This window comes from Prunus dulcis, chromosome 3 (genome assembly GCF_902201215.1).
Source record: "Prunus dulcis chromosome 3, ALMONDv2, whole genome shotgun sequence".
Classification (NCBI taxonomy): domain Eukaryota; kingdom Viridiplantae; phylum Streptophyta; class Magnoliopsida; order Rosales; family Rosaceae; genus Prunus; species Prunus dulcis.
Genome location: NC_047652.1, coordinates 22,549,999 through 22,561,745, shown reverse-complemented (window position 1 = coordinate 22,561,745; position 11,747 = coordinate 22,549,999). Strand labels below are relative to the sequence as shown.

The 11,747-nt window shown below is 42.9% G+C and overlaps 2 protein-coding genes across 2 annotated transcripts; one reads left to right on the top strand and one right to left on the bottom strand.

Moving 5' to 3' along the window:
• Window positions 1-3,857: 3,857 nt before the first annotated feature.
• On the bottom strand, window positions 3,858-5,659 carry LOC117623554 (CBL-interacting serine/threonine-protein kinase 5-like). Its single transcript, XM_034354575.1, has one exon. It carries the CDS (start codon window positions 5,493-5,495, stop codon window positions 4,086-4,088), a length of 1,410 nt encoding a protein of 469 aa, XP_034210466.1. The 5' UTR covers window positions 5,496-5,659; the 3' UTR covers window positions 3,858-4,085.
• A 2,644-nt stretch (window positions 5,660-8,303) lies between these two features.
• On the top strand, window positions 8,304-9,274 carry LOC117622007. Its single transcript, XM_034352517.1, has 2 exons — window positions 8,304-8,780; window positions 8,870-9,274. The coding sequence occupies exons 1-2, from the start codon at window positions 8,304-8,306 to the stop codon at window positions 9,272-9,274; spliced, it is 882 nt and encodes a 293-aa protein (XP_034208408.1).
• Window positions 9,275-11,747: the final 2,473 nt, after the last annotated feature.

Sequence of the window (11,747 nt, the reverse complement as noted above, 5' to 3'; positions counted from 1 at the left end):
TTTGTACCATAACTGACCGAGCAACTAGCTAGGCTAGATCATTCGAGTGCCATGCTTTGAGAGGTCATCACCTTAGCCAAAGAAGCATCACCACAAATCACAACTCTAAGCAAAGCAAGAGGAGTCCCACATCGGAAAACTACAAGAGATGGAGACTCCCCTCACCTATAAAAGAAGACTACTCTTTCCTTAGAAGGGGACTGGCTCTTGAGTACTCTCTCTTCTGGATCCATCTCTAGGCTGAGCTTCTCACTTGTTATCTCTATATTTGGGTCTAATCCCCTTGTACAAATGTAAACAAACATTATCATAATGAGAACACCCTTCTCCGTGGACGTAGCCCATCATTCGGGTGAACCACGTATATCTTGTCTTCTATATGTTTATCGTTTGCCCAAATCCTCATCTTCATCCATCATCCATCACACCTCATCACTAAGTTGGACTCAATATTGGCTGGGCCATTTTGAGCATCAACAGCATCAACGCTTTTGAGTTTGAAACTTGTTTATGACCTTTATGCAGTATAGTTTTTGTTTGTAGTTTGCGTTGTGGGGTATTACACTTGGTTTTTCCAGACAGATATTTATGCCGGACTATCCTTGGCTCTATGTGGCTTTGTATACTATATGAGTTTGATGTTGCCAAGAAACCCTCTATATTGGTTGTAACTCCTTTGTGGGTGGTGATTTTTATCACTTTGTGTGGATAGTTGTAGTTGCTATTATATTTGTATTGCCCTCATGGCATAATTTATGAATGCAATCTCTCTACCGTTTGATAAAAAAAAAGACTAAATTTAAATATATAAAAAATAATATCATGATTGTAGATGCTCTAATACCACTTTTAACAATGTAGAATTAATTAATATAGAAAAGTTGATATTGATCCAAATTCCTATTGAGAAGTTAGGTTTAATCCTCGGATTTGGTGACTTTGATCCAAGTCCTTTGACTTTTGTGCCACATAGAATTACATTCAGTTTTTAATATTTTTTATGTAATTTTTTTATTTTTTATTTATTTTAAAATTATTTTTTGTTCCAATATTATCCCTTATGAATTGAATCGGGTAATAGTCATTTATGTCATATTGCCTATTGCCTATTGCATAGGTTTATATATATATATATATATATATATTCATATTTTTGACAATGTGTCATAGTATTTTATGTACCTTTTTGTAATAGGTAACATACAATTTTATTTTATCTATTTTCATATCTGACTTATAGGTAGTCTTTTAATTTATATTCCTAACTTATAGGTAACACGTTTTATCACTACGTATTTTTTGTTGCTAATAATAACACTATTTACCTGTTTGTCAGGTACATAATTTAATGTGGGTGTTGTTTGTCTGATTTATTGGTATAATATGTGGGTCTTTACTTTTTATTAATTAAATTGTATTTTATCCATATATTAGGAATATTATCAAAGAAATAATTTAAATTTTAAATTCTGAAATTCAATTACAAGGAAATAATGCATTAAATTTAGATTTTCAATGTGTTATCCTTATTTACCTCAAAGGGTAAAATTGACACAATAAAAAAAGTAATAAATATCAAAGAACCTACATCTAAAACCAAAAACGCGAAGACTAAACCCAATGACAGCTAATCGTTTTGGACCTAGATCTAAAAAGCTCTAATTAATAAAATATGTTACATGCTATTATTAATCATGTGAACTACATTGAAGCTTAAAATTATTATTCAACTAATAAGAATTATTTACACTAACACCTCTTAAGATTTTTGGTGTTTTCAAAAAATCCCTTTACGTTTTTGAAATTACACTAACAGCCATGAGGTCTCACATTGTATAGGGGACTTTTTCTTCCGACAACTGTAAATGGGCTGGGCTGCCGTAAAGGGCAGACTGATGAAATTGTCCTCTTTGTCTGAGTTTGAAAATTAAGCCCCAAAAATGCTTCGAAAGGGCAGCAGAGCCTTAGGAAGTATTTTGGTTACCCTCACCAGCCAAAACAATGGCAACTTACAGGTAATTTTTGCATGCTTACAGATAAACTTTTGAGCTTGGCATGAGAGGCATGTGGCATGAAAGTAAAATCAACATGAGTTTAGCACTAAGAGAAAATTTAGGCTTGCTTTGAGGGAAAAGGAAGTGTTATGGTAAGAAAGGAGAAGTTTTGTGAGAGATTTGGCTAAGAGAGAGGAAATAGAGAACAAAGTTCTTCCGGCAGCTTGACAAATGCTTTGTCTGCCAGAAGAGAAGAATGGAGAAGAAAGGTGAATAGTGCATGAGGTTGCTGGGTTTTTTGCAAGTTAGAGAGAAGGTTTGCTCTCTAAATATGGGTTGGGTTTGTTAGGTAGGAGAAGCCTCATTTTATAACCGCTGGAAACCACCGGTTCTCAAGAGAGCCTAATGGCTTCTACCCATTTTGATGAAGCTTTTCCTCTCCTTTCTCATCTCCCTCCTTGACTCTTCCTATTTTGATGAAATCCCTTCTGTCTATTTGCCCCAGGTCATAGTTTTTTTAAAGCTCAAGGCCCTCTTTTCCCGCAGCTGTCTCAATGGTAGACTTCCATTCCCAGCCATCTCTTTTATTGCTTTCTTCCCTTTTTTCCATGGTCAAGTCTGATGAGAAAAGGAGTTGGGATATATATATGCTGGTTCGAAGGGTGTTTCACTCTTTGGTATCTTACACGCTAATACCCCCTGGTTCCTTGGATGTTTTGGCTTTGAAACTTGCTCCCTCCATGTGCTGGAACCTCCTAGCAGCTCTATTTAATGATCTTGTAGACTTTCTCTACGTGGCTTCTATTTTTCCAGCAAAGGGCTGAGATTTTTGTGGCTTATTTGGGGGTTTTGTATGGGCCAAGGTGGTTCCTTAAGCAAGTGGGCTATTTTGTTAAACATTGGGCTCTTTGGTTGTGTCAATAGGCTATTTTGCTTGGGCTATTTTTCTCTCTTGTGCTCACCCACATGTTTGGGCCTAAGAAATAGGCTTGAGTCTTGAGGCTCCCAAGCAACCCGAGACCTTCCATTTCTCGGCCCATCACTCATGTTGTAGTGTGGTTGGGTGTGAGATAACGATTTCGTGCTTCGCATGGCATGTCTCTTGGCATGTTTTAATTATGATGCTTGGTGGGATAATTATCATGAATTTGTAGAGCTAATGCATTATATAATCTTAATCTCGATTCCTAGTATGAATGATTATTTATTTGGCATGGCACATGAAGTGTGACTTGTGCATGGTGGACTTTCGTGTGCTCCAAATCGAGACTTTTCTCAATAATATATCGTTTTAGGCCGATAATATTTTCGGACCCAACCGTGGATTTTTTGGGCATCAACACATTGCTTTTCAAAAAACCCAGTTTCATTAATTTTCCACCTAAAAATTGTTGATGTGAGTTGTAACTCTGGGTTGGGAGCTTTGATCAAGTATGTAAGTTGTAAGCAGATATTCAACCTCTCCGATTTTAATTCTACTAAATACTAGTGTCCAATAATCACTATCTGGAGAAATTATTGGCCCTAATAATATATGACGATGCTAATATCTTTCTGTTCTTTTGATAACTTTGAGAAAACAAAAATTAAAAATGAGTACTTAAACATGATCTAGGACTTAAGGCCCACCAAAAAAAAAAAAAAAAAAAAAAAAAAAAGAGGCAATTGTATATAAACTTTAAGTTTAGGCTGAAATTAAACTCAAGACAACTTAAATTTGGAACTTAAACTATTATAGTCACTGATTGAAAAAAAAAAAGAAAAAAGTAATCAATTATTTCGAATGTCTTGTAGAAAGTTCCAAAATTCTTGCAGTAGAACTTACCCATATAGTTGATGACAGTTAAGCTATAAAAACAAAAGTAAAATTGTCTAAAATAATCTTTTTTCACAGTTCTAAAATAGCCCATTCTTGCATTAAAGAGACATGTCCATAAAGAGAAAACTATAGGGACAACAAAGAGACACTATATAGGACCGGAACTATTATAGAATAAAAGTTGTGAAAAGTGACTTAGGATTGGAATCTAAAAGGGTTTTCCTGGATGGTAAATATTTACCTCCATCTTGAAGGGACTTACCTATATACAGTTAATAACAGTTAAGATTTTCAACCTTATTTAGTTCACACTCATTTTCTTCACCTTGCCAAGTCCAAACAATGTCCTTGAGTGCAGGCCTCACATCCTCTTCACAAAACTTGGTGTACTCAAGAGTGTCACCGGCCAATTTTGAGAACTTCACCACCTCCACTTCCTTTGCCACCTGAAACAACTCCGCCGACACAGCCAACTTCCCCTTCCTCCCCTCCTTTTTCCCTTGCAATTTCACCTTGAATTCCTTCTCAGACACCACTCTAAAATTCAACCTTTCCGCCACCACCCGCAGCTTCGCCATGATCACGGAGGCAGAGCACTTGGACGTGAACATCGACCCGGATTTCCTCTTGTCCTCGAACATGTTCGACAAGTCAAACCCGGATGACATGGACGATATGAATTCGAAAGCATTGAAAAATGGTGGAGATGATGATGAATATTTTGTAGTACTAGTAGTAATGCTACCACTTCTTGACCTACCCAAATTTCCAATTCTATCATCCTTTTTGTTTTGATCGTTTTCAATGGAATTGGGAACCCCAATTGGCCTAGGAAAATTTGAACCCTTTTGAAACCAAGGATCCCTCATTATCTCCTGAAACGAAATTCTCTTTTCCGGGTCAACAACCAAAACCTTTTTTATCAACAACCTTGCCTCCCCTGAAATCCAAGGTGGAAATTCATACTCAGCTTTGAAAACCTTCGTATAAGTTCTCATCACATTCTCATCTAGAAATGGCAAGTAGCCGGCAAGAAAAACAAAGAGAACAACCCCACAAGACCATATGTCTGCCTTTGCTCCATCATAACCTTTTTTCCTCAAAATCTCAGGCGCCACGTAAGCCGGCGTGCCACACTGCGTGTGAAGCATACCGTCGCTCCAATGATGCTCTGGTAACGCTGACAATCCGAAATCGGAGACCTTCAGATCTCCATTTTCATCCAGAAGAAGGTTTTCTGGCTTTAGGTCTCGGTGTGAGACACCGCGACTGTGACAAAATTCAATAGCGCTTACGAGTTGTTGAAAGTACTTTCTAGCCACGTCTTCCTTGAGTTTCCCTTCGAATACCTTGTTGAACAATTCACCGCCCGTTACGTGCTCCATAACGAAGAAGATCTTGGTTTTCGTGGCCATAACTTCTTTTAATTCAACAATGTGGGGGTGGCGAACTAAGTGCATGATACAAATTTCGCGCTGTATTTGCTCCATGAGGCCTTCGTTTTTTATGTGGTCTTTGTTGATCACTTTGATGGCTACACTTTCATTTGTGATGAGGTTTCTTCCATGGTAGACTTTGGCAAAGGTGCCTAGTCCTAGAAGCCTTCCCAACTCATACTTGTCAAATAGAATGTTTCTTGGTGACTTGGGACACAGCTGTTGCCCTAACTCTTGTTCCTGCATATTTTCAAAACAAGAATTTCTTTTGGGAATATGAGAAATTAAACAAATTTGAGAGGACCCAGTTTAGGCCAAGAAACAGTCGGGCATCGTAGAGATGGCGAAGACCCAGGTCAGGAAAAATGGAATTGATGATTTTCCTGGAAAACGGTGTGGGATGGAAAGAAAAAAAAAAAAAATCTAGAATTTGAATTTGGGGAACATTTTGTTTATGCTGAAAATGGTTAAGACCCATTTTAGAAATGTACAATTTTACCTGAAAAAAAAAAGGTTATTGTTGGAGATAATTGAAAACTTAGAAGGACTAAAGATGGCCATGGTCCTTCCCGGAAAAATTGTGCAACATGGTCGGAGATAATTAGGTGGTTGTTGTTGAATGATTACAAAGGGTGGTGGATGTGGACTGTGGACTATCGTTTAGGGTTTAGGGTGGAGAATTTGGTCTGAAAATAGGAAAATATTTAATAGTTGAAAATGCCAAAAATGGGCACAGAAAAACACATTGTAATAAGACCACACAAGTAGTGCAGACATATAGTCAGTAGTATTATATGTGAATTATAAATACGTGTATATTGGTGTCAAAAGTGTATATTATAATGTGGAACTGTAATTTGCAAATAAAACACGCATTTTCCTAACAATACTATAATATAAAGTAGGGACTGTGGGAGCATATATTTTCGTCTCCAATCAGGGCACGCCACGTGGAAAAGAAGATTATCTCTTAAATTAATTAATTAAACCAGTTTATCTGGTTAATTAATTAATTGGGATAAATATCTTAATTAATATGATATTATCTTTATTTAAAGAGATAATATCATTAATTAAGATATTATCCTAATAAAGAGAAGATAATATCATTTAATTCAGATATTATCTTCTTAAGAGATAATATATATTTAATTCAGATATTATCAGGCCCAACTCGATTCCTACGAAACCCTAGCCCCGAGGCTCCTATAAATAGACAACCTCATTCATCATTCAAGGTACACCTAAACCTACTCCTTATACCCGAGAAAAATACCCGAAGCTCTCTCTCCCTCTCCACTCTCCATATTTTCTCCACACGGCTCCGGCCACCACACACGGCTCCGGCCACCCGGTTTACACCCTACATACAACTCCGTACCCTTTGCTTAGCTATTGTTTTCCTACAAACACTCGAACTAACTTAGGCATCGGAGGGCCTTTGGCCAACACCCCCCGGGTGTGGTCTATTTACTCCAATCTTTTTTACAGGAATCGAGGAAGAGAGAGAAGGAAGATCGAAGGTTGAAGGATCCAGAAGCGAATATTCTCCCGTGAGATTATTTGCACAAACATTTGGTGCTTTCATTGAGAGCACGAGTTATACTCAACGCGTGCTCAAGGAATCCGTTCCTCCTATTTTCCAATCCACCGAAGCCTTCCAAACAACCATGGTTGGAAGCAAGCGCACGAGGAGCAAAACCGCCGCTATGGCTCAATCCGTGACGGCCCAAAGCTACTCCTCCCACGATCCCACGATCGACATGGCGGCCCCACCACCTCTCGCCGCCATGAACCCTCAGCAGCCACCCCGTGTGACTGAAACCACTGTGCCACCTGCCGGACTCGCAGCGAGGACCACCGCACCGGCCTCCGCCGCCGCCGTACCATCTCAAGGCCCCGTGGCCGGACCTAGCCACCTTCATAGCACCACCGCCGACTTTGGCCCAATCTTGGAGCAACTTCAACCACTCCCTCCATTACCTCCACGCTCGACGCATGCTCCCACGTACACATCCAATGAAACCCTAGCCCTTGTGCAATTGGGCTCTACACATTTCTCTCCTCCCGATCCACGAAGTCAAGTAGACCTTAATCTGAGAGTTGACCAGCTAACTCAGAGAATGGACGACCAAAACAATTTGATGAGGCAGCTCCTCAACCAAATAAACTTGGCTCAAAACCTTGGCCTTGGACAACAGGGCGAAGAGAGAAGGACACACGAACTCGCCGATAGGCAGTTCGACGGGAACCAAGCAGGTCGAGCAGGAGTAAACGGACAAGGAAATGCGCAACAACGAGATCAGCTCGCGGACATGTCGCAAGCATCCGCAAGCCACACTCAGAGCAGACGAAGTTTTCCTTCCAGATTGAATTTAAGGACCAACGTGCGCGACAGGCTAGGCCCAAGACCTGACATCCACGCTCGCCTGGGCCAGCAGGAAGACGTTCATGAAAGGCTAGGCTCCCAGGGAGGTCAACTTGATGGCCATCGAGACGAGGATCGAGAAGAAAGGCGCTCTGCTGCTCGCTCGCAGAGAAACATTCGCGAAAGGATAGGCCCCCAGGGAGGTCAACTCGACAATCATCACAATGAGGATCGTGAAGAAAGGCGCTCTGCTACTCGCTCTCGAAGAACCAATTCTCGTCGCCAAACTACTGGAAATCCCTCGCAAGCGCAGTCCACCAACACCCGCCTAGACAGCGCAACCGAGAAGGTCGACCCTTCGCAAGCCAATGAGGAAGTCAATCAGCATCGTCTAAATCGCGAAGATCATCAACGTGACCGACTAGCCATGCGTGCAGAAGACGTTGAGAAGCTTGTGAATAACCGACTTCGAGACTTAAAGATTGGCGGAAATTTCGAAGATGCACTACGCATTGAGGTAGACCGAGCAAACTCCTCACCTTTCACAGTCAAAATTGAGCAGGCTGCCTCCTCCGAAACGATTCTCAACGCCCTCTTTTACATGCTTCAAAGGCGATTCCAACCCCGAAAGTCATCTGAAGCATTTCAAGAGCCTTATGATTCTCTACAAAGCTGAAGACGCGTTAATGTGCAAGGTGTTTGCAATGACTTTGCGAGGAGCAGCTCAGGATTGGTTCCATACCCTGCCATCCGGGTCGATCAACAGCTTCAAGGAGCTTACTTACGTCTTCACTAAAGAATACACTTCTTATCGGACGATCAAGAAGAACCCCGACCATCTGTTCAACCTGCGCAAGAAGCCCGAGGAATCCCTTCGAGATTACATCAAGAGGTTCAAAGCAGAAAAGGCCAACATCGTAGGGTGCGATGACCAAATCGCATCCTCCGCATTCAAGAAAGGTCTTCCAGCAGAACATGACTTATACCGCGAGCTGACTATCACTCCCAGCCAGACTCTGGCAGAGGTCTTCGCGACCGCAGAACGCTACGCACTCTGGGATGACGATCGAATCGCCGCGAAGAAGTCCACTGAGCAGGAAGATCGACCGGCCAAGCGGGCAGAACAAAGAGCGACAGGCTTGGCAGCAGGGACAAAGACAAAGGCAGGCCACGCCCACAAAGAGAGGCCACGACGAAAGAGAACTACACCAAGTTCTCTATTCCCATACACCAAATTTTGGCCCAAGTGAAGGACAAACCTTGGGTAAAAAGACCTTCACCCTTGAAAGGAGATCCGGACAAGAGGGATACCAGAAAATATTGTGCCTTCCATGCGACACATGGGCACAATACGAATAATTGCTTTGCTTGGAAAGCGCATCTCGAAGAACTCGTGAGAGAAGGTCATTGCACGGAGTTCATCGCGAGGCAGGCCATCCAGCAGATAGAAGACCGCGATACCGCCAAGGAGCCACCCCAGAAGGTCATAAGGATTAACACAATCCTAGCCGACTCCGAGGAGTCTGGACTGACCAACAAAGAAAAGAAGAGGAAGATCAAACAGGCTACTATGATCTCCCAAGTCTCAACTAGCCTCTCACTGGCAGAAGACGATCCCGTGATCGGCTTCCAAAAAAAAAGACTTAATCGGCCTTGATCTACCACACAATGACGCCCTTGTCATCAGCATTCAAATCGCTCAGGCCATGGTCGACCGAGTCCATGCAGATGAGGGCAGTGCAGCCAACATCCTACAATTGGCAGTCATCCAACAGATGGGCTTAGAGGCAAAAATCAATAAATCAGCCAAGTCGCTGACTGGTTTCAATGGCGCAACGACAGTTATCGTGGGCACGATAGATCTCGACGTCTACTCTCCACCTGTAATCAGCTCACAAACGTTCATGGTCATTGATGAAGTATCACCCTACAATGGCATTCTAGGCCGACCATGGATCGGCAAGATCAATGCCATCACCTCCGCCACACATCAGAAGATTCGTTACCCAGTTCCTGGGGGCGGTATCAGCCAGATCAACAGCGATCAGACAATGGCGAGGAAATGCTCACCTCAAGGGCTGAAGAAAGGCAAGCAAACACAGTTCCTCCCTGTGAATCAGGCAGATCTAAAGGGAGTAGAACAAGCAGAGGAGGAAGCAGATCCCGTTTCTTAATGCCGAGCAAACCAGAAAGAAAAGGGAATAGCTACTCCCCAATAGCAATCAAAGAATCAGGACCAAGTCGAGGGAATCCGTCCGGAGGTCTCTCCTGAAGAAGGATGGAAGCCCGAAGAGGACGCCGAGCTAGTACCCCTTGATCCTGACAAGCCAGAGAGAAAAGCGCGGATCGGCTCCCGCCTAAGCCATGAGGAAAAGATAGAGCTTGCAGCCTTCCTCCGGAACAACAAAGACGTATTTGCATGGTCGCCATCCGACATGCCTGGCATCGATCCCCAGATCATCTGCCATCGCCTACACGTCAACCCAGCCATCAAACCTGTAGCGCAGAAGAGACGCAACTTCGCCCCCGAGCGGGTTGCTATCATTGAAGCCGAGATCGATAAGCTTCTAGCTGCTGGTTTCATTCAAGAAATCTCCTACGCAGAATGGCTGGCGAACGTTGTTCTAGTGGCAAAGAAAGATAAAGGTCTGTGGAGAGTGTGCGTCGACTACACCGACCTCAACAAGGCATGCCCTAAAGATAACTTTCCACTGCCTAGAATTGATCAGCTCGTCGATTCAACTTCCGGCAACCAACTGCTAAGCTTCATGGACGCCTACTCCGGCTACAACCAAATCATGATGCATGAAGATGACAAAGCTAAAACCTCTTTCATCATCGAAAGAGGTACATACTGCTACAAAGTCATGCCCTTTGGGCTAAAGAACGCCGGAGCAACCTACCAAAGGCTGGTGAACAAAATTTTCAAGGAGCAAATCGGCAAGACTATGGAGGTCTACGTAGACGACATGCTAGTCAAAGCTCCCGAGCGAGCAGACCACATCAAGAACCTTGCCGAGGCATTCAGCCTACTCCGAAAATACAATATGAAGTTGAACCCGAGCAAATGCACGTTTGGAGTCTCGTCCGGCCGATTCCTGGGATACTTAGTCACCCAAAGAGGAATTGAGGCACATCCAAATCAAATCAAGGCTATACTCAACATGAAGTCACCTGCCACAACAAAGGAGATACAAAGTCTAACGGGTAGGGCGGCAGCTCTCAACCGATTCCTCTCAAGATCTACCGACAAGTGCAGGCCATTTTTTAAAGCCTTGAAGAAAGGACACAGGGACAAGTGGGATGATGAGTGCGAAGTAGCTTTTCAAAACTTGAAAACCTACCTCACTTCACCTCCCTTACTCTCAAAACCGATACCAGGCGAAGACTTGTACATCTACCTGACGGTGTCCGACTCAGCTGTCAGCTCAGCTCTCATCCGAGAAGAGCTGGGGGCACAACATCCGGTATTCTACACTTCAAAAGCTCTCCTTGATGCAGAGACTCGCTATCCAAAAATGGAGAAGCTCATTTTTTAGCTTGTAGTTTCCGCGAGAAAACTAAGGCCCTACTACCAAGCACACCGGATAATTGTCATGACAGAATTTCCTTTGAGATCGATCCTCCACAGCCCCGACGCTTCTCAGCGACTCATGAAATGGGCTATCGAACTCAGTCAATACGACCTCCTCTACCAGCCGAAGACTGCTATAAAAGCCCAAGCTTTAGCAGATTTTGTTGTAGAGTTTACTCCGACAGCCGAAGAAGAGAAGATGGTCACAAAAAGCAAGGAAAAAGCAGACGACACTTCCCCCACCGATTCAAACCTACCTAACGACATGTGGCAATTGCATGTAGACGGAGCATCAAATCACAAAGGAGCAGGGGCAGGCGTCGTCATAATCACCCCAGACGGAACCTTGTTGGAACAAGCCATCACACTAGGCTTTTCTGCTTCAAACAATGAGGCAGAATATGAGGCATTGCTCGCAGGACTGCGCCTAGCAAAAGAACTGACAATCAAGAGATTAGCCATCTATTCAGACTCCCAGTTGATCACGAATCAAGCCTCAGGCGAGTACATGGCAAAGCATCCAAGAATGATCCAGTACCTCGACAAAGTCCAAGGA

Bases quoted from the DNA above. Each gene is read 5' to 3' on its own strand.
- LOC117623554 (XM_034354575.1), bottom strand. From the start codon at position 5,495: ATGCAGGAACAAGAGTTAGGGCAACAGCTGTGTCCCAAGTCACCAAGA.
- LOC117622007 (XM_034352517.1), top strand. From the start codon at position 8,304: ATGTGCAAGGTGTTTGCAATGACTTTGCGAGGAGCAGCTCAGGATTGG. The intron at 8,781-8,869 runs GCAGGCCACGCC...GCCCAAGTGAAG, and splicing joins CAGCAGGGACAAAGACAAAG to GACAAACCTTGGGTAAAAAG.